Source organism: Hyaloscypha bicolor, assembly GCF_002865645.1.
Source record: "Hyaloscypha bicolor E unplaced genomic scaffold K444scaffold_53, whole genome shotgun sequence".
NCBI lineage: Eukaryota > Fungi > Ascomycota > Leotiomycetes > Helotiales > Hyaloscyphaceae > Hyaloscypha > Hyaloscypha bicolor.
The window spans coordinates 900,432-924,655 of NW_020194555.1; the positions used below are offsets into that span (position 1 = coordinate 900,432).

At 46.3% G+C, this 24,224-nt stretch overlaps 6 protein-coding genes across 6 annotated transcripts; 4 read left to right on the forward strand and 2 right to left on the reverse strand.

The window, feature by feature from the left end:
- The first annotated feature begins 3,519 nt into the window (after positions 1 to 3,519).
- Positions 3,520 to 3,946, forward strand: K444DRAFT_610409 (uncharacterized protein). Its single transcript, XM_024879741.1, has 2 exons — positions 3,520 to 3,810; positions 3,891 to 3,946. The coding sequence occupies exon 1, from the start codon at positions 3,529 to 3,531 to the stop codon at positions 3,688 to 3,690; it is 162 nt and encodes a 53-aa protein (XP_024739235.1). The 5' UTR covers positions 3,520 to 3,528; the 3' UTR covers positions 3,691 to 3,810; positions 3,891 to 3,946.
- A 3,980-nt stretch (positions 3,947 to 7,926) lies between these two features.
- Positions 7,927 to 9,877, reverse strand: K444DRAFT_641716 (putative MFS allantoate transporter; the record flags this gene model as incomplete). The annotated part of the gene is made up of 8 exons (XM_024884656.1): positions 7,927 to 8,166; positions 8,208 to 8,318; positions 8,366 to 8,565; positions 8,614 to 8,898; positions 8,974 to 9,041; positions 9,199 to 9,512; positions 9,578 to 9,753; positions 9,805 to 9,877. 8 exons carry the CDS (start codon positions 9,875 to 9,877, stop codon positions 7,927 to 7,929), a joined length of 1,467 nt encoding a protein of 488 aa, XP_024739236.1.
- A 376-nt stretch (positions 9,878 to 10,253) lies between these two features.
- K444DRAFT_585433 (aldolase) lies at positions 10,254 to 11,468 on the reverse strand. The gene is made up of 3 exons (XM_024877918.1): positions 11,339 to 11,468; positions 10,873 to 11,281; positions 10,254 to 10,821 (listed from the first exon to the last, which is right to left on the reverse strand). The coding sequence occupies exons 1-3, from the start codon at positions 11,388 to 11,390 to the stop codon at positions 10,299 to 10,301; spliced, it is 984 nt and encodes a 327-aa protein (XP_024739237.1). The 5' UTR covers positions 11,391 to 11,468; the 3' UTR covers positions 10,254 to 10,298.
- A 261-nt stretch (positions 11,469 to 11,729) lies between these two features.
- On the forward strand, positions 11,730 to 12,907 carry K444DRAFT_661528 (aldehyde reductase-like protein; the record flags this gene model as incomplete). Its single annotated transcript, XM_024886603.1, has 5 exons — positions 11,730 to 11,945; positions 11,996 to 12,294; positions 12,342 to 12,426; positions 12,480 to 12,681; positions 12,732 to 12,907. 5 exons carry the CDS (start codon positions 11,730 to 11,732, stop codon positions 12,905 to 12,907), a joined length of 978 nt encoding a protein of 325 aa, XP_024739238.1.
- A 301-nt stretch (positions 12,908 to 13,208) lies between these two features.
- Positions 13,209 to 14,549, forward strand: K444DRAFT_557337 (mandelate racemase/muconate lactonizing protein-like protein). Its single transcript, XM_024876780.1, has 4 exons — positions 13,209 to 13,391; positions 13,440 to 13,549; positions 13,597 to 13,708; positions 13,758 to 14,549. Exons 1-4 carry the CDS (start codon positions 13,216 to 13,218, stop codon positions 14,503 to 14,505), a joined length of 1,146 nt encoding a protein of 381 aa, XP_024739239.1. The 5' UTR covers positions 13,209 to 13,215; the 3' UTR covers positions 14,506 to 14,549.
- A 185-nt stretch (positions 14,550 to 14,734) lies between these two features.
- Positions 14,735 to 23,904, forward strand: K444DRAFT_524102 (uncharacterized protein; the record flags this gene model as incomplete). Its single annotated transcript, XM_024874334.1, has 15 exons — positions 14,735 to 14,886; positions 14,933 to 15,305; positions 15,436 to 15,699; positions 15,873 to 16,314; positions 16,365 to 16,585; positions 16,721 to 17,062; positions 17,111 to 17,294; positions 17,410 to 17,550; positions 17,702 to 17,849; positions 18,772 to 18,816; positions 20,547 to 20,796; positions 20,847 to 21,598; positions 21,658 to 22,672; positions 22,724 to 23,407; positions 23,458 to 23,904. The coding sequence occupies 15 exons, from the start codon at positions 14,735 to 14,737 to the stop codon at positions 23,902 to 23,904; spliced, it is 5,460 nt and encodes a 1,819-aa protein (XP_024739240.1).
- Between the last annotated feature and the right edge of the window lie 320 nt (positions 23,905 to 24,224).

The window sequence follows — 24,224 nt, forward strand, 5'->3', positions numbered from 1 at the left end:
CTGGTAGCTAGTCGCAATCAGATTTGATCGACCAGGGGCCGTCGTCTGGGGCGCGTTGATGCGAGATGCACTGCAACAACGGTGAGGAAGTTTAGGGAGTGGAGTAAGTGAGGGAGCGGCACGATCCTTTCCTTCCCTGCTATGTTGGACAAGAGCAAGTTAAGAGATCTTCGATACCGGTTTCGGGATTGGTGGTGAAAGACGAGTGTGCAACAGGTTGGGAGAGCAGGTGCATGGGTGCAAAGGGCTGCAATCTGGTTGCTTTAATAGTTTGACTTGGCTTTAACTTCACGAACGGTACATAGCCGTATGAGGCTTGCTAATAAATCCTGTTATAAGGCGTGGGGAGAACGCCCACTGGGATAAGTTCACCCCAGATCGTGAGAGCCTGGGGGTGGGAGGGCACAGTCTCCTGGGGGGGTTCCCATCGAAGCCCAGGTCGCCGAGCATCGTACAATTATGGCGTATGTAGAGGATGGCGAGAACGAGCAGGAGAACTAGTAACGAAAGGGGAAGGGTGGGCAGGCAGGGGGGAGAGATGTGGTTTCGTGACTTTCGAAGGAATGAGGTGCAGCGGTCGGTACCAAAGAATGATGGAATTCCTCTCCGCTACTTCTTCAAGGCTTCTAGCCGCAAATGTTATTCTGAGGGTCTGGGCAGGGTCTGGGCGACTCGCAGGCAGGTGTGGCCACTGGCAAGTCCTCTTTTCGCTTGGGCGACTTTCATCTGAACGGGCTGCACGCCCATGGTCCAATCCATGCGACCCCTTCTTCCCCACACTGATCCCCAGTCCCCATCGATGTGCTTCACCGCCTGAGTTGTAGGGCACGGCCCTGCGGAGAAACGCTGGTGGTAGGTGCATGGCACTGATCCTACATGCCGGCGTAGTCACTCAACACAGCAGGAAGCCACCCCCCACATCTATCAAAGTTCCCGTTTCAGTTCCTCCCTCCTTCTCCCACTGTTGTCCGTTTTGGAACACCCCATTTCAATTATCAGGCTGCTATGTTTCTAACCTTACGAGCCCGCCCCAAAAGTCCCTTTTTTGGGCATTTCGCTAAGAAACAAACGCCAAGCCCAATTTTGTGCCTTTTATTATTTACTAAGTCGTTTTATAGGATTTTCAAAACTCACTCTAGCTTCTTTAATTATGTACGTATAAATTGTAAAAGGTCACAATTAATAGTTGTTGCATATTTGTTAAGTAAAGTAGGAGGCTTTGGCGATGCCTGAAGGGCTCGTTACCCCGTAACTGCCGCTCATGCCGCTTTGTCCACGCCGTCCCGGCTCTGTGGCACCACGAGTGACTCTGTAACTTGCGCAGATTGATTAAAAAGCGCGAATCTTCTACGAAGTTAGATGTCTTGCATGACCACGTATCAGCTCCTCCTTGCCAAAAACATACCATTGTCCCAGCTTCTGCAAGCCAAACATCGTCTGGCCACCTACGATTCTCAGTCCCAGCCACACATGTGATATGTGGCGGGCTAACTTATGTACATGATCGAAAACGAGAACGAGGTGCGCTTAATAGGGGTCTGAGGACTGTGATCAAGTAGTTCTCTTGTTAGCTGTGGCAAGTGAGACAGCTAATTAAGGTTTCTATGCTCACATATTGCATTCGGTGTCCAGTACACTCGCCCCCTTTTTCGTTAAAATAAGGCGGGCAAACCACCAGTGCCGAGCGGGGGATCTCCGCGCCCGATTTGCCTCCTAGAAGGGTTCCCTGGCCAACCAGCCTCTCACAAATCAAACCACTCACTAATTATTTTGGCTTGCAAGATTGTCAGAATAATCTTTACTCTATAGCAACAATCTATATAGCAATTTAAACTACTTTTATAAGTTTATCCGTTGCATTTTTTTGCTGCTAGATTAATGATTGAAATAGGGTTTAAAGCTTGAATTTACGCGGCCCGCTATTCTAAAAATTTAGCGAGGAACTCAAAAATCTCAAAAGCTACATTTCGTAGTTTATAATAATATAATAGCAAACTCTTTTTTGCTATAATATACATTTTCTTAGATTTATCAATCTAATTTCTTAATATCTTTAGTTTTACTTGCAAACATTACGTGGTTGAATTGTAAAACGATTATTTCAAGTGGCCAGTTGACCAGGGAACCCTTCTACCATGAATGGCGCCCGCCTCGACCCTCGTCCAGCTGGTCCACCACCGCCGCAATGTACGGAGTATTCTATTGTCCGCGGCATGGCGCGCTGCCCAATGGAGCTCAGCCAAGATCAGATTGAAGAAGGGCTTTCAGTGGGCCACAGTCGTGAGCCGTCTGGACGAGAAATGCTTCTTCGGAGCCTTGTTGGGATATGACCTGTACAACATCAAGAATCCACGATCTCTGGGGCTCTCCAGGGCCGTGTATGGACCAATCATTGCATGAATTTCCGAATTGGTACATACGAGGGCGATCCAGGGTGCAGCAAGGCAGGACCGTCAGGGAGGATCGCGTGGAGTCCTTGTCATCTCCAGGGATTTTGAAGAAGTGAAACGCGAAAACGCGGGGGCGGCAAGTAACATGTCACTCCCCTATGCCCCCCATGCCCTTAGCAGGGCGTTGATCGACTTAACGATGTCGTGTTAAAGGGCACCCTTTATCCGACGAACTGCTCTTTTAGCCAGCGAATCCCTGTCAGCGTACCGCACTTTAACCCAGCACTTTTGGTGTCTAGGATACCTTATGATCCGTCGCCTCAACCTGCATCAGAGTCGCGTTTCTTTCATTCAAGCCTCATGAGATCGTGCTGAAATCTCCCTCGAGACGGTGTCGACGAATGCACTCCCCTCCTTCTGAAACGTATTCTCCTTGCTAACTGTCCCGTTGGAATGGGAACCCAGAGACAGACTTTGCGCGGCAAGTTAGTCAAAGCAACAATTTCCGACGAATAACGCAGCTTGGTATATTCTTCGCCCTGTCTCGGACCGTACTCGTTGTAGAATAATAGGTCAGCCAAAAATGTAAGCACTGCTGTGTGGTGGCCTGAGCCGGCTCGGCGTTGGAGCTCAAGTTCGGGACTTGTGATACTTCGGCAAGGGCCTCGATATTATTTGCTGAAGGCTGAAAGTTTACGGAAAGCCGTAAGAACGTGCGAGAAACCCAAAACGTGCATCCCGCTTGCCTGCTTCACCGTACCAAAAATCGCCCTCGCTTGCCGACTACGCCCAAGCCGACGCCCACGCCCAAGCCCACGCCCACGCCCACTACCACGCCCCTCCACCTCTCTCTAAGCCTCTACCATTGCTTAAAATATTTTCTCTCTCTTCAGTTCTTATATATATAAGTATAAGGGTAGGAGAGGGGCAGGGGGAGGGGGAGGGGGAGGGGGAGGGAGGGTACGGTCGTATGGAAAGCGGGAACTGGAAAATGAACTTCAAGAGTCGCGCGGAAGCGCTATAATTATAGGGCTATCACCGCTAAATTCTAGGCTATAGGCCCTGAACACTGATGATTAAATTTAATTTTTTTTGAGTACGACACAGCATTTTTAGGAGACTAGCGGAGTGGTGAACGATGAAAGCGCGTTTCGCAAAGTTCGCTTGGACTAGTGATCTTACTGCTTTCCGTGTAACGTTGAGCTGCTGGTGCTTGCTGCCGTTACTGGCTGCCATACTTGCTGCCGATACTGTGCCAGTGCACCCTCAGAGGACCCAACCTCGGGAGCCACAACCCTAACCAGATCGCCGGCTACAGTAAATCCGGGACGCCACCAACCGATCTAGACCTCAGTAATCCCCATTTAGTAACTTTCTGGAAGTTTGTGAACTTCGACGGCTGCTTTGGCTCTGTTACCTGCTGCGACTATTGCGTTGGCGGGAGGAAACTTTGTTTCAAGAGAAGCAATTGAAATCGTTTTAGGTAACCGAGCAGCTCACCTGCAGTCTGCAGCACTTGACTTGGGAATGGAGTCGTATCTGAATTTCAAGGTGCGTCCCTGTGGAAAGAAAGATGGAATTTCTCAAAATTAGCTTCCGAGCTCCTCGAGGCTCGACCGCATATACTTTGCTCTATTCATTAAGTCGACAGATTCCAATGCTTTGGGATTATTATCCAGACCTGAAACACCTGGTTCACGCCCTCATCACTTTTCACAATAAGCACGACGTGGACGTGTATCAATTCTTCGTTGAGCTGCCAGAGTCGTGGGATATTCCATGGGGAAAACTCTATTCTGACGAAAGTTAAAGCGGGTTTAATCTTTTTGAAACCTTCTAGAAAAAATTTGCTCACCGATGTATAATCTCAATTACATCTCAAAACTATGCTCATGAAGTTCATCTGAAGTGAAGTTTGAGAAGTAATATCCGCTGAGCAGATCGTTCTTGGTTGAAATTGGGATCCGTTACGAACGTATATTTTCTTCGAGGTGGACTTTGTCCGTCAAAGACATTGCCCCACGGTGCATCTTAGGTGTGTGAAACATGTGGTTCTTTCTTACAAATGTGCAAGGATAATCGGGCTTGAAATTCTCGGCTCCACCACCATGTTCTTCTTCAAAGTTCGTGCGATCATGCTCGCACCAATATACACCCCTGGTATATTAGTGCGGATGAGCAATACGGTCGCAATACGGTCGCCCTTGTTCCCTAACAAAAAAAATCTAGAGGTTTTAATAGTCGGACTTAACGTCGCACTAAAGGGGCCCTACCCTTTAGTCGGGGAAAGCGATGTATCCCGGGAAAGCGAAGTGTCCCGCACCACACCAAAATTACTATGCGACCGTAGACAATAATTAGGCACCACACAACAGATAATCCCCTAAATTATAGGTAATTAAAGATATAATATTCTATTACTCAAATGCTACAAAATCTGTATTTTGAGCTATAGAATCAGTTAATATTACTAATCTGGGTAGTAAAGAATATAGATCTACCTCCTCCCCACCTACCCCTCTATTTATATCCCCTCTTGACCCTCCTACCTCCTGATCTGATCCCTTAGATTCCTCTAATATCGCCCGTATATATAATTAGCTAAGAGAGTTCCCCTTTACCCGGTAAGCTTGTTCAGATGCGAGTATTACAGGATTAATAGGGATATCGGTAAAGATTACGGGATCTTCGGCCTGTATATAATCGAATTCAGCTTGCTTCTTAGCTACCTTATCATAAAGTAATTAGTATTTAATTCGAATAGCTTCAAGCTCGCTTTCCGTAGGTTCGTTTTGGGGATCGCGAATTAGTATTAGGAGCTCGGAAGGAATAATTATATCGGTTCCAAGGACTTGCTTCTTTGCTTGTGCCTCCAGATCTCTCACTCTCTTCTTCCTCTCTCTCTACCGCTCGTATAGCGATTCCTACTCTTTTGAGAGCTTCCTTTTCAGCTAATTCAGCCTTTGCGAGCTGTCTTTTGGCCTTCTTTAGCTCCTCCTCTGCTACGTTCCTCACTTTAATCTTCTTCTTTTCCAGAGTATCAGATATATTTAACCACCTCCCTCTTTGGAAACTAAGCCGTACGTTTAGCTTAGCCTTATAACGTTTAACCTGTGCCTTGCGAGTATTCTGGGCATCTAGCTCTTATAAACTTCCAAGCATTAGGTGGTTCTTGGTAGCCTTAATCATAACTAAATACTCTTTGCAAGGGGAGAAGCTTAAAGCATCCAGAATCTTGTTATTGAGATTATTGAGCCGTAGAATGCATTCGTTATATAAAGAAGGAGGTTTTGGAAGGGTAGGTAATTAGTATTCGTAAACAGGAGCAGGAGCAGAAGCAGGCATAGTAAATCATACGTTTTCTGTATCCGATTCAGTTTCCGATTCAGATCCAAACTCCAGAAATTAAAGGCCAGTATCTTTCCTTCTCTTTTTACTATACTTCTTAAGCTTTCTCTATATTACTTTAAAACTAATAGGCCAAATTCCAGTATTCTAAAAGGCGTATTTAATTATACGAATAGTAAATATCTTCTCCCTTATTCCAGGAAGATCGCAAAAGAAGTACTAGATATTATATTCCGGCTTATATAAGCAAATCGCATTTATAATATTAACTTATTAGTAGTATTTCCATTCCCTAAAAATACTAATATTATACGGTTAAAGTAAGTGGGTTTAGTAAGAGGGGAATTAGACGATTTATATCTTATTAAATATAGCTTTTAAGATAAAATTATTCGCTTAGTAGCAAGTTACTCCGTTAATTAAGAGAATATACTATTCCTTATTAGGACCGTAATTATTATACTTAATAAAATAATCTAATTAAACCATACAAATACCCTCGTTTATATATCCTATAGGAGAGACTATAATAACCTTATAGCCGGTTATATTTTCGTGGAACCAAGAAACCATAATTATAACTCCAGGGATAATTACTACTAGAGGAATTGCTTTACTATCTATAGATATATACTCAATTATTATAAGAGATATGCGATTTTCTGGTATTCCTGTATATATCTCCTTAATTCTAATTAGAATAACTACTTCCTCTCCTATAGGCATACAAATTCGTACTCCTTTCTCGTCCATATTATATATCCGATCCCCATAGCATAATCCAGTTTCCTCTAATACCAGACGATATTTAGTTTCAAACCAGTCGCATAGGCTCTGTTCGGTATAGAGATCGATATAGTAGCTCGTAATAGGCTTTGTCTTAATTATATAGAGTTCTGGAGTATTCTTTAGCTATTGAGAGAACCACTTCCAAGATAGAGCCGTTTTATTATCCTCTGTTTATATCCACATTATACAGTTATATATTATTTGCTTTATAGCTCCCTTCCCTCCATTAATCGCATATAATACCGTATACTAAATCAATGCCTCGTATTAATTAGGACAGAGGATCTTGTTCTGCCCCCCCTTTTGCACTCTTACTATCCCTATCTTCTTCCTCTCTCTCTGCCACGCTTTCCTTACTATATCTTTATTTCGTATGCAATACGTACGTACTATAGTCGCAGGAGTCTCTTCTGGATTAGCCTTGAGGAACTGAATAGCCTTACGGAGCTTATCCTTCTCTGGCATATTACGGAGAAGCGTATTCTTGGGGAAGTCACTTAGGCGAGCCATTGCTATCGAATTTGACAGATTTTCAGGGTAATTTGGGCTAGTAGTGATCAAATTAATTAATTTTCACTATGGGTATTCCATATAAATTAGAAATTTTTGTAATCGGTGCGGGACACTTCGCTTTCCCGGGACACATCGCTTTCCCCGACTAAAGGGTAGGGCCCCTTTAGCGCGACGTTAAGTCCGACTATTAACAACTTCACAAGGTAAAACAGAATCTTGAAACAAAAATATATAGAGGTACGCCCGCCAATTACACAATTTTTAGCTTCTTACGATTTTTAAAATTGTGAACTTGTGGAAGTTATTGCAAAACCGACCGTATCGCTGATACGACTGAACCGGCAGGGACGTAGGGGCTTTGGTGCAGGCCCTGACGCATGATTATTACTGCACCACCACATGTCGCAATTGTTTTTCTAACGAACTTCTCAAAGCCATCTCCGATTCAATAGGAATACGCAGATAGGGCCCAGAACACCAACATCAGATTTAGAATTTGCCGTTTCAAGCGTACCCGGATTCTTCTTCATCTGTAACGTAATAGTTGCAAGTACCTTCGCATGAACTGTCTTCGCAATTCCTGTTTGTAACGTGCTCAAGTAATCAATGCCATGGCCAGCTGCGTTTCGTAGACCTACTGGACCTAACCTATTCCTTCTAGGAGTTAGCAAATACGTAAAAAGAACTATCCATCAATTTTAAAATGATATTCACAGGACTCGGCACATCATCAAAGACGGCGGCACGAGTACAAAGGGGTTAAGCGAGTTTCGGCTGATTAAGTACTCCTACTTGCCTGCGTAAACTTTGAATAGTGATTGAAATATGGGGCTACTTGGAAGCGCAATATCCTCACAGAGAAGTGGATAAGGGAGCTCTTATTAATTTAGTAAATGTACCTGAAATTCAAGTTTTCCCTATCCGTCAAGTCCCCGAACGCAGATGAATCCAGGTCCCTTTCATATTCCTCCAAGATCTCACGATCAGTTTGACTCCTATCAATTCCCTGCATCGCATCTCTCTTTCCATTATTCCTCTTTAGCAGAAACCGTAGTACAAATACGATAGCAACCTCGAGCAGATGCGCAAATATCATGCTCCAGATTCCGAGTGAGTAGGTTGGCGACTGGCTGGTTTTGTAAAAAATGGCCCGGCAATGTTTCCAACGCAGTACCCGAGGAAAAGCATTGCGTTTGTAACGACTTTCTTGGTATGGCCAGCGATGTTCGCCGTTTGAAGGGAGAGGAGGACAAATGAGGCGTTGATTGGGCCCGTGAGCTACGGATATGTCAGCAAATAACGTGTTGAAAAGTCGAGAAACGAACGTAATAGCATATGAGACGACCAACTCGTTGGTCGAACGGTACGAAGCGTAGTCCGAATGCTCCAGCAATATTTGGGAGAAGGAAGATGATGATCATCACACATCGATTATTGGGTGGGAGCCGGTCATTCAGGAATACACAGACCAGGATTGAGATAGCAATGAGCACGCCATAGGGTATTTGCATTAGTGTCGTCACCACTAAAGTGTTCTCAGTATGGTGGGGCAGGCTGAGGGAAGAGTACATACGAGTAGAAAATCCAAACCCTTTGATAATGATAGTTCCAAAATTCGATATCCCTCCGTTGACGATGCTCTGCATAAGTGCAATGAGAAAGAACATGTACAGCTTGTAATCCAGGAACGCCTCCTTGATTTGGTAAGGCTTCAGAGTCTTGTTTTCGACGCCAGTCTGGTTCTCACGCAATCTCTCAACTGCAATCCTCTTCTCGTGGAGTGTTAGCCGTTTGGCTGTGACCGGACTGTCCGGTACCAGGAAGAACATAACCACACCCCAGATGCAACACAAAGCGCCTATGATCAGGAACTCGTATTTTCAACTTGGGAGGGAGCCCCTGATATTGCCGATTCCGTACCCGAGAAGCCCACCGAGGGCGACACCAACGCCATTTGCGGTGTACCAAAGTCCAATCTTGATGGGTTGCTGTCTTCTCGTGCTGGCGGAAGATTTCTGAGTTAGCATTACTTCTTTCAGGTAGATTTAAGAGAACTAGATTTGATTTAAGAGCAGCTGACATCGTTTGGGAGGGGAATCGTGTTTCACGGCTCCCGAAACGTTCTGGAAGGAGCAGAACTGGGTCGGGGAATACCTACTACCACATGCTAGTGATGAGCATGAACGCTGGGTCGGCACAAGCCTCTGCGGCTCCGCTGAGAGCACGGAGGGCTGCTAGCTCTGCGAAGTTCCTAGCACAGGCTTGCAACATGAGGAAGAAGCCCCACATGAAGATGTTGACACCAAGGTATTTGCCGATTGGGAAGCGTTGAAGTAGGAAGTTGATTGGAAAAGCCCAAGCTAAAAATCCAAAGTAGAAGATGGATGAAAGCCAGCTGTACTCGGTTCCAACAAGGTTGAGATCCTGACGGATGTTGAAGATGGCGGCATATGAGAGAGTGGTTTTATCGATCTTCGGGATGTAAGCAACGCTCGTCGACAGCAGACTTTTAAATGGCGTGATAGTACAATACTTACATAAAAGAATGCGTAGCAAACCGACAGGTAGGGTAGAATCATCCAATCAATCTTTCTAACCAGTTTTCGTTCCTCGTCTGGATTAATTGCTTCACGGACATCTGTAGGACTGTTGAATAAAGCCATTGCGGTGTCACCACCTCCGGTAGCAGAGATCTTCCATTTGTGGTGGGGTGCTAGAGATTCGTTTCTGATTTCAGTGTGGACAATCTCCTGCTTGGGATCACCAAGCTCGACGTCTCCAGGAGATGTTGGGGACGGATTGATAGCTGGAGAAGCACTTCGAGTAGACTTCGCCATGATTATGAAAAATTATGAAGTGGTTGGTTAGGAAGTAGGTGTCTCGTCGGGCAACCTGTGACTTGGGTAGTTTTGGGTGATGGGGTGCGCTTTATATCAAAGCCCCAATCCGCAAGCCCTCGCTTGAGAGATATAGGGCGCCCAGTAATCATGATTCTATCTTACTCTGGATTTTAAAATCGAAACATGACTTCTTCGGATATTGACAATTCGTCAAGACCAAGGTCTAAAGAGGGGTAAACTTACCCCACCCCCCAATCACTAAAACGACGAAACTTGGTAAGACAAAACCTCTCAAGGAGTTCAAGACGGATACTTATCCGGGACTTGCTCACAAAGGTCACTGCGGCCAAACGATTTGACACCTTCGAGTTTTGTTGAGACGTTGCTTGAATTAAATGAATTCTGCGATCAGCTACTATTAAACCTCTTCAAGCTTTTTCATGGCATCCATAGCTACACTCCAGGATTCCCACTCCCCTTTGGGCATTCTTCCCTTCAATGGGAGTCTCCCACCTTGTAAATTGCCAATCTTTAATACTTGATAAATACCCTCTTTGATACCCACGATCCCCCATTTCCCAACCATTTCCTCTGCCCGGCTCACAGCAAACTGCAGCAATTGTATCTCACTCAACGCTTCAGGTGTGACGGGACGTTTAGCAGCAAGATCAAAAAGTCGAGACACGGTGCGAGGATATATAGCTGCAAGACCATCAATCACACCTGCTGCCCCAAACAAAACTATAGGTCCCAACTGCTGCCCAAATCCACTGAATACACGGAATTTCGAATGATCGATAGTAGGATCTAATGATACTTGTACATGATGTGAGACATTTCCGTGTGACATCTTGCAGCCAACAATCTTCGGGTGAGCGGCAAGTTTGGTATACGTTTCGAGGCTGACTATGATATTGTTTGTAACCCCAGGGTAATTGTATCTGAAGGCTTCATCAACACCAGAAAGCTTGGAGAGTGTAGACAAACCTTACATCAAAATTGGAATTGGGCTCGAATCTGCAACAAGCGTGTACCACTCCTGCAGATTTTCCTGGTTGGCAGCTGCTCCGAAATACCCAGGAGCAAGCACGAGGCCCCATTGAGCACCAGCTCTCTCCGCATCAGCCAGCCATTCCAGGGCCTCGTCCACAGAATTTGTCAAAACTCCGGCCATAATCGGATAATCCAAGAAACCCGCCTCAGTCAGTCCCTTTCGGACTCCTGAAATAAGTTCGAATCGTTCCTCGCGAGAAAGATGAATGGCTTCCCCGGTGCTACCCAAGAGTACGAGCCCTCGGATACCATTCTTGGCAAGGTGTATGCTGTGTTGAATTTGTGCCTCGATGTCCAGAGGAGCTTGGAGTGCTGGTGGTACTGGCGAGGATTTGAAGAATGTTGGCACTGGCACAGTGTGAATAGGTTTCTCTGTTGTACGGGTTTGAGTATGAACAATCTTACCTGGAACAAAGACTCCTTCCGGCGGTGCAATTGAACTTGTCACGACTGTCATGATGAATCAAGTAAGGGGGTTAGCTGCCTGTTGTCGAAATGCCCCTAGGGTTGTACGACGTTTCCTCGGTATTTCTTATGTTTAATCCCTAGTAGTTTTTTTCAATGAAAATGCGACATCTCCGTTATAGGAGACAATGACCTCACGTACTGCCAAGAGTGGGTTGTTCCTGCATAAGTGGGGTGTCGGAAGACGGAAAAGCGACCAAAAGAAATTCCCGGATCCGGCTCCGTGGAGGTGTCTTACGGGCATTTTAGATTTGCATTTTATGTCAACTCCATTTTCCAATTCGCGTTAAGAACAATTTAATCAGTTTCTTTGCTTCAAGTCTAAGTCAAGATGGCAATGAATCGATCGTTCAAATTGAATTCGGGTTACAGCATCCCAGCTGTTGGACTAGGAACATGGCAATCAGGCCCGAACGAAGTCAAAGAAGCGGTTGCAGCGGCACTCAAAATTGGGTATCGGCATATCGATGCAGCAGCAGTGTATGGGAATGAATTTGAAGTGGGAGAGGGAATAAAAGCTTCAGGGGTTGACCGAAAGGATATTTTTGTGAGGCTCCCCCAACAAAATACTCGAAAACAAAACTGACATTTCGCGAGATCACGGGAAAACTCTGGAACACGGATCATAAACCTGAAGATGTTGAAGCTGCTCTTGATGTGACTTTGAAGGATCTCCAAACCGATTATCTCGACTTGTATTTGATCCACTGGCCTGTTGCGTTTCCAAAATCTTCTGAAAGGTTTCCAGTAGATCCAGTCACGGAGCAGATTTCAGTGATCGATGTACCAGTCGCAGAAACATGGAAAGCAATGGAGGAACTTGTGAAGAAAGGCAAAGTACGAAGTATTGGTGTCAGTAATTTCACTCAGGCGAAGATTGAATCTCTTCTTACAACGTGAGTTTGGCTCTCTCTTTGCTAGGAATTTCTCTGATCATTATTAGAGCGGAAATCCCACCAGCAGTTAATCAAATTGAGGCACATGCGTACTTACAACAACCTAAACTGCTGGAATGGTCAAAGAAGGAGGTAAGATTCTCAAAAGTCCCCTACCTTTCGAACATTCTACTGAATAGCAACAGAACATTGTAGTAGCAGCGTACAGTCCGTTGGGAAACAACATCTACAACCTTCCAAGAGCTGTAGATGATCCGACAATCATTAATCTAGCAAAAGATATGGACAAGCAGCCTGCTCAACTGCTCATCAGCTGGGCCATTCAGCGAGGTACTGTCGTTCTTCCGAAGAGTGTCACTCCTTCTCGGATAGCAAACAACTTCCAAGGTAAATCCGGAAATTATGATATTCGTGATTACAGTTTGACAATTTCTTAGATTTTCAACTACCTCAAGAGGTGTTTGAGAAAATCACAGCCTTGGATAGGCATCATCGTTATAATTTCCCAGCCCGTTTAGGTGTTGATATTTTCGGAGAGGTCAGCGAGGAGAGTTTGAAGAAAAGTGTTGAAGACTGGAAGGTAGCTCAAAGAAAATTGAAAGCGGCTTCATAAAAGAAGTTTTTTTTTTTTAGCAATATTTTCAATTCAATACATTACCAATCTCTCAGAATTCTAGCGCCTGTCCCAAAACCTGCTGAAAATCAAGTGGATTTTACCCCGCTATCGCCGCAAATCTACCCCGCCAGGCCCCAACAACTTTTTCTATGCTCTATCCGGGCCCGATTTCGGACTTAATCCCAGTCTTCCGAACACATTTCGGCTTCCCGGGATATCTATATCCGAAAAGTGAGGGGGGTACATATGGAAGTCTCTTATACCGTTACACACCTCACACACCACCACCAACCCCACGAGCCAAGATGCCAAAAATAGCACAGATCGAGTACTTTCGTGTGCCTCCACGGTGGCTATTTGTCAAAATCACTGACGATGCGGGGAATATTGGGTGGGGTGAGGCGTCTTTGGAAGGCCACACCCAGGCTGTAGAAGGATGTCTGGATGCTTACATTGAGCGGTATACCGGGATGGATGCTGAGTAAGTGGTACTTTGCGGCTACGCACGTGACTCAACTGATGTGGTCAGTGATATTGAGCATATTTGGCAGACTACATGGCGAATTGGGTTCTATAGAGGTGGCCCAGTGTTTATGAGTGCGTTGTCCGGAATCGATATTGCGCTTTGGGATCTGAAAGGTATGAGCCAGAGCAACAACATTGCAATGCAAGTTGACAAAGAACAGCCAGGAAACTGGGAGTACCCATCTATCAATTGATTGGTGGGAAAGTAAGGGATAAGATTAAAGTATATGCCTGGATTGGAGGGGATCGGCCATCTGATATTACGGCTCAGGCGTGAGTGTTTCCCCATTGATGCTTTGAAGTGAGTGCTGACCATAAACAGTGAAGCAAGGAAAGCTCAGGGGTTCACCGCAGTCAAAATGAACGGCACTGAAGATCTGGGATGGTTAGATTCTCCTTCTGCCCTAGACGATTGTGTCGAGAGACTCAAAGCAGTTAAGGCTGTTGGCATGGATGCGGGCATTGATTTCCACGGACGAGTTCACAAGCCCATGGCCAAGCAGTTGGCAAAAGCACTTGAACCTCACCGTCCACTCTTCATCGAAGAGCCTCTACTCTCGGAACACCCAGACGCGATCAAAGCTTTATCTCAGCTGACATCTACGCCTATTGCACTTGGAGAGCGTCTTCATAGCCGATGGGATATTCGCCCTTTTTTGGAATCTGGAGCAGTTGATATTTTGCAACCAGACATCAGTCACTGTGGAGGCATCTCAGAGATGCGACGAATTGCAGCCATGGCAGAGGCATATGATGTTGCTATGGCCCCTCATTGCCCTCTTGGGCCAATTGCACTTGCGGCAAACGTACAAGTAGCTGCCGCGACTCCGAACTTTGTGATTCAGGAGATGAGTTTGGGGATTCATTACAATGCTGGGAGCCAAGACTTGACAAGTTACAGCCATAACCCTGAGGTTTGGAAGGTGACAGGAGGCTATATTGATCTGATGAAAGGACCCGGACTTGGAATAGAAATTGACGAGGAACAAGTAAGGAGGTTGTCCAAAGGAGCCAAGGCTTGGGTCAGTCCGGGCTTCATTGGACCAGGAGGTGAGGTAAGAGAGTGGTAAAACTCTTAGAGTGTGATCAACCCAATTCTAACAATACTTTTGACACTGTTTGCGATATTGAATTTATCAACCACGTGAGATTCTTAAAAAGGGGGTGGGGCGGGAACGAATCAGGCTTAGTGCCTTTACGAGGATCCTTTTCCGTAGCTTTTATCCGAACGTTTTCCCCACCTCTTCCATGTTTTGTCTGGCCATAAAGCACTCCAGCCAGACTTCAGACACATACGACATGGCGGATAATATTCAGCTTTCTTCTCCGAATCACGGTTCGGATGAGACGCATGAGGACCATCCTAATTTCCAAACATCCGCCGCGAAGCGACGCAGAAAGGATGATCGGGACCGAACACGTGTCAGCCGGGCTTGTGACCGCTGTAAGAGGTAGGTTTTCCATATCCGGCCTTTCATTTGATCTGACTTCAGGCAGGAAGAAGACTCGCTGTAGCGGAACTCGGCCATGTACACTCTGCTCTCACGCTGGGTCCGTTTGTGAGTTCACCGCGCCGTACACCCGAGGTCGCGTTCCATCTGTCCCTGTCGAGGAGAATATCAATGCAACTGGCGCAAATGTGCCAGGGGAGAATGTACGTTCTGTACTGGAAAGCAGGCACCCGATCCCAGGTACATCCGATCAAGTGACTGGGGCGTTAGACGCGTTTGCTTCAGCGCCACATTTGCTAAATCAACACGAAATAAATATGGGCCAATCACAACTTCCGAATACCAGTCGAGTGGCTTCAAGAGCTCAATCGTCAAGGAATTCGACTGAGCCCCCACAAACCGATCTACAAGGCCACTACGTAGGTAATTCTCGACTTGCCCTTCTGAATGTCCTTCAAGCGTGGGACATTCAGGATTCAAAAGAAATCTCCGAATATCCCAGATTCTGCAAAACATTGAACTCTCCTGATCAGGCTGACTTTAAACCAGGTGGGGCCTTCATCCGGGGTCTCGTTTCTTTTGAGGGTGCAAAAGAAGCTCCACCAGAAAGTTTCTTTTTCGCCAAACTCGTCAATATTTACGTTTGGTGATGCTCCTCTTCCGGAATTTGATCCATCTTTCTTCGTCCTGCCTCCCAAAGACGACGCACGGACGCTAGTGGCAAGATATTTCGAGTTCGCAGTTGCAACACATCGATTCCTCCATCGCCCAACAGTAGAATCTTGGCTAGAAGAATTTTACGGGGGTCTCGGAGTATGTTGTCCCAGTTTTCGATCTTCCATTTCAATGTCTCCTGAAATCCGGATCATGCAGTTCCTTGCTAAACCCAATGTTCCACAAGCTCTGCTACTTACAGATTCGTTTCCCTTCAGTTCCTCCCCGTATAGCAAAGTTATATTTCATTGCTAATTAATACTGGATTCCAGGTGATGAAGGATAAAGAGGGTGCCCGAGAACGGACCGCGGTTCTGTTTATGGTCTTTGCGCAGGCGACTGAGTATATGACTGAGAGGACCAAACCCACTGGTGTCGATACGAGTGCCCGTTATTTCCAGATCGCGGATCACCAACTGTCCTCTGAAACAGGGGAGATTCGCCTTACCAGCGTGCAAGCTCGTTTGTGTCAGTGCTTCTACTTGCTTGCTCGATCCCGGGTGAACCATTGCTGGAGTCTTTTTGGGACAACCGCTCATCTCATCCTTGCGATCGGAATACATAGAAAGCGCCGGGTTGAAGCATCTAATGGAGCTGATATGGTAGAGATTGAATGCCGTAAGAGAGTCTTTTGGTGCGCATATGGTCTGGATAATTATCTCAGTGCCGCTCTGGGAAGACCTAGGACGTTTCACGACGATGATATTGACCAAGGTAAGAACCTCTACCCGCACCTTGACCAATAAACCTAAAGAACAGCGAAGAATTACCATCCTGCGTTAATGATTCTGACCTCACGCCTCAACGAATCAATCTCAATGCCTCAAAGTCACAGTCGATAATGATGGCTTCCGTCGCTCACAACACGCAAGTCTTTACATCTCGGTTCGATAGCTTAGACTTACACAACTTCAGATTAGCAAAGATACTCAGCAATATATTACACGACCTTTACTCAATTCGACCTCCATCAATGCCAGTCCGGGTATGTCCCAAAGCTTATTTTCTTCCTTCCCTAACTATCCCCCGAGCCCAAGAACGTCCAAAATTCCTACTTCCTCAATGTCTCAGGAAGTTCTACAACATTTGAAATGCCCCCGAAGCTGATTCTTGCGTCCAGTGTTCGCTGAGCTTTAAATATTCAGATGAGCTCCTGAACTGGCGGAAAGGCCTTTCGAGATTCCTGGATGCCGAAGGTGTCGACACTTCTCTACTCATCCCATTATTCCAGCGCCAACGTAATGTCCTCAATCTAGCCTACTACCACGCTTTAATTCTAGTTCACCGCCCATTCCTCCTGAGCAATTTCGCTAGTCTGAACAGCCGAAAGGGAAATACTCTTGGAGCGCCAGGCACGCCCGACATGGATAGGAATGTCACGGAATGTTTGAATGCGGCTATGAAGATTACAGAGATTGTCGACGAGTTGACCGAAGGACATCAGATTTTCCGTGCTTTCTGGGTAAGGTATCTCTGCAGCGGACAAACTGGTAACTGACGTCTTTCGAAGTTTACGCAGTATTTTGCATTTTGTGCTGTGGTCGTACTGTATGTCTATACCATTCAACAACGGAATGCAGCTCAGGATAAGTACCGCGAGTACTTTGACGCGGCTGCAAGGTGTCAGAGGCAAATATCTTCTATGGCTGAGAACGAGTCACTTGCTCAACGATACACAGTTGTTCTCGAAGAACGTAAGCGAGCCCCTTTTCCGAAATTCAGTGTCCCGTGACAGATGATACTTTATTTTCAGGGCTTGTGGCACATCGGTTTTTATCATAAATAACAATTGACCTTGACCTTGTGTAGTACGTCTCGAAGCAATAAAACAAACTCAACGTCCGATATCCCACGAGAGTGAACTTAACCCCACGGTACAACCGAACTTTTCAGTTCCACAAGCTGTCATGCGGTCAGGTCAATCTCTAGGTATTTCGGGTCAGTATTCATGTATTTAAATGTTTCATATGTCATTGTACATTTGAATCTCCCTTTTCATTAAGGTTTCACGAATGGAGGTGAATTTGTATTACTTTAGCGAGAGAGTGCTAACTTGCTGATCTTCCAGACCATGGAAGCAATCAAGATGGAGTGCAACCAGTGGTGGGCAGCATGTTTTCCGCTCCTGACCCAACCATGTTTGGCGATGGTCAGCACTCTACGACTCCGTCAAGCTTGATGGCCGAGTTGACCAGCTGGGGCGAGTTTGATTCTCTGGTAACAGCAGGAATTGGGGGACTGGACTATATGTTCTTTGGAGATTCGACACAATCTTGGGAGCACAACACGGAAAATGAGGCTAACGGAATGCTTCTTTAATGAGATCATAAGAAAATGATGGATGCCTCAACACGAAAAGACTGTGGCTTGGGAAAGCGACTCTTTCTAGAAACGCAAGCTAACATCTCTATGTCATGCACACGGATTTGCGAACGGACACGCAAAATCACAATCCATTTACTTCACTCCTGCTAAGCCCTCAATCAAGCACAAGATTCCGACAGCTCCCGGGTCGGGAACAATGTTCCAGGCGCCTTCTTCCACATATACCGCCCTACCAAAAGTAGCTTTCATACCTTTCGTCGCTTCGACGCCGGCCTTCGCTCTTGCAACTGCTATGTCAACAGTATCTCCATTCGCGATGCTCTCTATGAAAGGCTCAAGAGCATCCATCAATGTTCGATCACCTTGTCTTGCTGGTGTTGCCGATTGCAACTGGGAAAGGGCGGCTTTCCCTACAGTACCCCAGGTTTGAGTGTCGAGTGTCCGCTTTGACGGTGGTATGGACTTGATAGCCGAAACAAGAGCCGCTAGGAATATGCTAAAAATGGCTCCGGATGTGCCATCCATATTGTCTTCGATGATATTGGCAATTCGGAGCATGGTCTCACCGGCGTTTGAACTCAGTTGTGTAGAATTGACAAACGACAATACCGCATGTGCCCCACGAGCGAGGGTCATGCCGCAATCGCCATCACCAATGATGGTATCGAAATGTGTAATTTGTGGCTCAGCAGCAATCACGTTTTCACACGCTGCAGACACCCTGCTCTTGAAAATTAGGACCTCTACTACTAAAAATGTTAATTTGTGTTCTGTATTCCCAGCATTGACGTGCAGCAAACTTACACTCAATTCCACCTTGGATCAAATTGTCGTTCTCTAAATCAGTCTCGGATTCGACAAGACGAGAAACTTTTTCTTTCCATATCGAGGGTTGAAACGATGGCGCGGACCACCCAATGGCTTTTGTTGGGGTGTCAATGTACTCAATCATCTCCGAGGTTGCTTTCAACAGTGTGATGCTGAATCCAGGTCCATCAAGACTGGTCATGAATGTGCCCGATAGGACTCTTGAGATTTTCATTCCTCGGAATTCTACACCAATGTCAGCGCCATTCAGAGGTCAAGACTACAGGTATACGCACTTAGAGCTGCCGCGACGTGTTTGGTGATGCCTCCTAGCTCCAGTGCAGACACACTGCCAAGATTGTTCACGAGAAGCACAATATTTTCAGCGTCCTGTAAATTCGCATATGCTCTATCCGAGTCATTCATGTTCAAAAGCTGGTCAAGCATCACGTCGACCAGGTAGGGCAGATCAGGCTGTAGGCTGAGCACTCGGCACCCTGTTTCGTTGTGGATTCCCATTCCAAGCTCAATCTGCTCAACTTTTGGATGCCCATGTCCATTCGAGATTGCTCGCCCAGGAATATGAACATGGTCAAGAGACGCTCCAACCGTTACAAGGTTGGAAGCCACCAACTTCCCCGTCTTGACCAACTCTTCGAAAGATACCCCTGGCTTCCTGCTCATAGCACCCAAGATTTTATGGACAAAAACTGTTCCGGCTAATCCTCTCCTCCCAACTTTTCCACTTCTCTCCCTGCCAACAGAGACATCATCACCGACGACAATGATCTCTACTTTCAACCCGTACTTGGCGCGAGCTTTCTCGGCAGCGAGATGAAAGTGGAAGATGTCTCCAGTATAGTTTTTGATGATGAGTATCGTTCCGGCTTTACCTCCAACTCGAGCGATGGTATTGACAATTTGAGAGACATTTGGCGACGCGAATATGGAGCCTGATACTGCTGCTGTGAGGAGACCTTCGCCGACATAGCCTGCATGTGCCGGTTCGTGTCCCGCACCACCACCAGATATAAGGGCTACTGTTGAAGATGGATCATGGCCTGAGAGGAAAATGGCTGTATATCGCCAGTCAGTCAATGTTCTCCGGAGTTTTCGTCGGAAGGTAGCATGCATACCTTTGTTGGTTTTGTCGAATCTTAAGGTTGGGTTAGTTATTGTTAGACTCTCTAAGGAGTCCAACACGAGTGATTCTGCTTCGTGGAAAAAGTGCTTGGTCGACATTCTCAAAGACGCAGAGTCATGTGACCCTATTTCCTCGTTAAGGTAGAGAGTCCAGAGATTGATTTTCTGCCATGGAATGCGCCATTGATATCAATTGGGTAATTCCTGCGGCAGGAAATCGGAAGCAAGGCCAGAAAGGTTTGAAGGATGCAGGGCGTTTTCCACACAATCGAACAGTTTGAACTTGAGTTTTCCGGGTTCGGAAACACGGGATTGGCCGGAAAACAAGGAACGGGTGACTCGTGCCACGGATATTCATCAACGCAAAGCTAGTGGACACAACTCCACTATGGCTCCATCACACATTAGGATTGGCCTCGGTTTTCCGCCCGATGAATCTTCAAGGCCCAGGAGCAGAATTCGCGATCAATTCCGAGGTCAGCAAAGGCGAATCCGCGAACCTTTCTCGCTATCAACACCTAGCCTATCCCTAGGATATGGAAATGATGGCGGTCCCCTATTCCGCAAGCTTTTATAACCATACCAGAATTCTATGATTTCAATTTACGAGTCTCAGGAGACTGTACTACCGAATTTCTTCACATTATGTCGACGACATTCACGACCACGAGGGCAATTGCCACGGCGGCTTCGAAACCTGACAATGTGGACGTTGAGATCAATGAGATCAAGACGCCAATGATGTACTCTGTCGACGATTTACTTTTCAATCGAAGTCAGACGATTCCGGATATTCCCTTGGTTGGGTATCCAGCGACAGCTCGAGGTCGATCAGGTTATGTTCACTACACCGCTCGAGATCTGGATCGGTTTGCAGACCATGGAGCACGGAAATACGCTTCACTCGGAATTGAACCCAAGGTAGAAACACTTAGCAACCGAAGTGCGAAGATGTGTCTAACATCTCTCAGAGTACTGAATCTGACGAAGCAGAGGTCGTGGCGTTGTTAGCACCTTCGAACCTAGATTATGTGGCCTCAATTTTCGCTTTATCCCGGTTGGGCTTCGCAGTCTTACTCCTTTCAAATCGTCTTTCCACTGAAGCCTACGTTTCACTGCTTCAGAAAACCAAATGCCATCGAATAATTAGCTCGGAGAACCACGCCAAAGCCGTTGCAGCCATTCAAGCTGATATGCAAATTTCTCAATATCCGCTATTCAAGCAGTCAGATTACGACATTGAGCCGGCCATGTATCCCCGGTTTCGAAGGCAAATGAGTGGCCCTTCTGCCTCCAGCCGGACTGCCTTCATCATTCATTCTTCGGGTTCGACGGGCCTTCCGAAACCGATCTTTCAAAGCCACGGTGCTTGTCTGTCGAACTATTCCAGCAGTTTCGGTTACCGTGCATTTTTGACACTTCCCCTTTACCACAATCATGGCCTCTCTTCTTTCTTTCGGGCCATGTATTCGGGAAAGGAAATCTCAATGTTCAATGCGAACCTACCATTGTCTGGCAGCAATCTGATAGAGGCTATGACGGCGGTGAATCCAGAGAGTTTTCACGGTGTTCCATATGCTTTGAAACTGCTGGCTGAGACTGAGCGCGGCATTCAAGTTTTGAAAGATTGCAAATTGGTCCTCTTTGGTGGAAGCAGCTGCCCCGATGACCTGGGAGATCGCTTGGTTGAAGCTGGGGTTTATCTTGTAGGGCATTATGGAGCGTGAGTTTCCCTCAAATGCCTAAAGTCACGGATTATGAGTGAAGCTAAATCTATCTTAGTACTGAAATGGGACAGCTCATGACCTCCTTCCGACCAGCTGAAGACAAAGCATGGAACTATGTCCGCCCGCTTCCTAAAGTCGAACCATACATCCTCATGGCACCTCGGGCGCCGAATACGTTCGAATGTGTGGTACTCGACGGCTTACCTTCCAAAGTTGTTTCAAATTGCGATGATCCTCCTCGTTCATTCAACACCAGCGATCTCTTCAGCCCCCACCCCACCATCCGCAATGCATGGAAGTATCTTGGACGTCTCGATGACCGTGTCACTCTTGTGAATGGAGAAAAGGTTTTGCCTATCCCATATGAACATCAAATTCGAGAGCATGAGCTCGTCCGAGAAGCGTGCGTCTTTGGCGTGGGGAGAGCACTTCCAGGTCTCATCATTGTACCAAGCGAAAAAGCACACGGAATGAGCAAGAAACGTTTGCTTGATATTTTGTGGCCTGTTGTTGCAGGAGCAAATGCCAGAGTTGAAAGCTTCAGCCACATTTCTCCAGAGATGATCGAAATCCTCGACGTTGATGCCGAGTACCCATGCACCGACAAAGGGACTATGATTCGAGCGGCGTTCTACAAGAAGTTCGAAGATTTGATCAATTCTATTTATATCAGATTTGAAGCCCCAGCTGCAGGGAGAAGTGAAGGGGGTCTGATACTTGATCATGATCAACTCAAATCTTACTTATTCGACATCTTTAGAGGAAAGCTGGGTTTCGAGGGACTGAATGAGTCTTCGGATTTCTTCGAAGCTGGCGTGGATAGTTTGCAAGCAATCACGGCACGAGGTATCATGATGAGAGAACTCAATCTCGGGTCTAAGATTCTCGGTCAAAATGTTGTTTTTGAATATCCAAATGTTCCAGCTCTTGCATTACATTTGTACTCCCTTCGCACCGGCGAAGAATCGTATCAGACCGATGAGATTGAAGTTATGAGGCAGCTCATCCAAAAGTATTCAAAATTCAGTTGCCATGTTGCCGGACCAGACGTCCCAGACGGGGAGGTAGTTGTAAGTACTTGTGCTGCAATATTCAGGCTTGCCTTCTAACTCTGTATTTAGATCCTTACCGGAGCTACTGGATCTCTTGGTGCCCATGTTTTGGCTCAGTTGGTCACCAAGAAACATGTCAAGACTGTGTACTGTCTTGTACGGGCATCATCACATGACACAGCTCGAGATCGTGTGTTTACAGCTCTTGAAGCTAAAAAGATTGATCTTCCTAAACATGGAATCAAAATTGTCTGCTTTCCATCCGATCTTAGTCGAGATGATCTCGGGCTCGATAAATCAACAGTTCATCTCCTCCGGAAGTCACTTACAACAGTCATCCATTGCGCTTGGGCGGTCAACTTCAATCTTGGCGTTCAAAGTTTTGAGAAGCAGCACATCAAGGGGACATACAATCTGCTGAATATTTGTCTCAGTGTCACAACACCATCACCCGCCAAGCTATTCTTCTGTTCCTCTATCTCCGCAGCTGCAGGCACACCTTTGCCAGCTGTCATCCAGGAGACTTACATTTCTGATCTCTCGCATGCTCAGAATATGGGATATGCACGGTCAAAATTGGTCACGGAGACAATCATCAAAGCTGCCGTAGAGCAGACAAGAATGGTTGCCAAAGTCCTGCGAGTGGGCCAGATTGTTGGAGATACGCAAAATGGCATGTGGAACAGCACCGAAGCAATCTCGTTGATGATACGAAGTGCAACTACGATCGGCGCTTTACCCGCGTTAGAAGAGGTGAGTACTCGTTGCTATCGACATTTAGGTACTTTTACTCATTCCTTTAGACTCCATCTTGGTTGCCTGTGGATATCGTCGCACACGCCGTCCTTGAGCTTGCCCAAATCAACAAGCGCTCACCAAGCCCTTCAAGATTTCCGGCTGAAGCCGAAGACGCATCAGTAGTTTACCACGTCCAGAATTCCCGCTTCTTTCACTGGACAGAAGATCTCTTACCTGCCTTACGCGACGCAGGGCTGGAGTTCGAAACTGTTTCTCAGCGAGTGTGGGTTGAGCGTTTACGCAAGAGCGAGAAGGACCCAGAGAAGAATCCTACCATCAAGCTCCTCGACTTCTTTACTGAGAAATATGATAATGATAAACCTGGGCGAAATGAACTCGTATTTTTGACCGGTAAGACAGCGGAGAATACTGAGGCGATCAGAGATGGGTATGATGTTGTTGGGAGCGGGCTTGTAAAGAAGTTTGTTGACAGCTGGAGGCTTGAATGGTAGTGGAATGGTTTTGGTAAATAGCTGGAATTTCCATTCTCATTTCCTCCGAGCAATAATTTGAAATGCTATGAACTATTAGATCGATATCCATGCTCCAAGCGTGCCCCGACTTATAGGGTGTTTTTATGGCAATGGCCTAGAATTATAGGGTAATTTAGTGACCGAGTGCGCTAGAAACAAATACTGAAGTGCCGTTAAAGCACATACGCCCTGCAATCCTGCCACTTTGCGCCGTGATCTTCGTACAGTGGCCCGCCTGGTCTCACACTTGTGATGACCGCACGAATGCGCTCAAGCGTCAATACGCCACTTCACATCCG

What these genes read in the sequence shown, in the direction of transcription:
- K444DRAFT_610409 (XM_024879741.1), top strand. Translation starts at nt 3,529, where the DNA reads ATGAAAGCGCGTTTCGCAAAGTTCGCTTGGACTAGTGATCTTACTGCT.
- K444DRAFT_585433 (XM_024877918.1), bottom strand. Translation starts at nt 11,390, where the DNA reads ATGACAGTCGTGACAAGTTCAATTGCACCGCCGGAAGGAGTCTTTGTT. An exon ending in GGAAGGAGTCTTTGTTCCAG is followed by an intron (nt 11,282 to 11,338) that starts GTAAGATTGTTC and finishes ACACTGTGCCAG; the next exon opens with TGCCAACATTCTTCAAATCC. An exon ending in AGCCCAATTCCAATTTTGAT is followed by an intron (nt 10,822 to 10,872) that starts GTAAGGTTTGTC and finishes TGAAGCCTTCAG; the next exon opens with ATACAATTACCCTGGGGTTA.
- K444DRAFT_557337 (XM_024876780.1), top strand. Translation starts at nt 13,216, where the DNA reads ATGCCAAAAATAGCACAGATCGAGTACTTTCGTGTGCCTCCACGGTGG. An exon ending in TATACCGGGATGGATGCTGA is followed by an intron (nt 13,392 to 13,439) that starts GTAAGTGGTACT and finishes TGATGTGGTCAG; the next exon opens with TGATATTGAGCATATTTGGC. An exon ending in TCTGATATTACGGCTCAGGC is followed by an intron (nt 13,709 to 13,757) that starts GTGAGTGTTTCC and finishes GACCATAAACAG; the next exon opens with TGAAGCAAGGAAAGCTCAGG.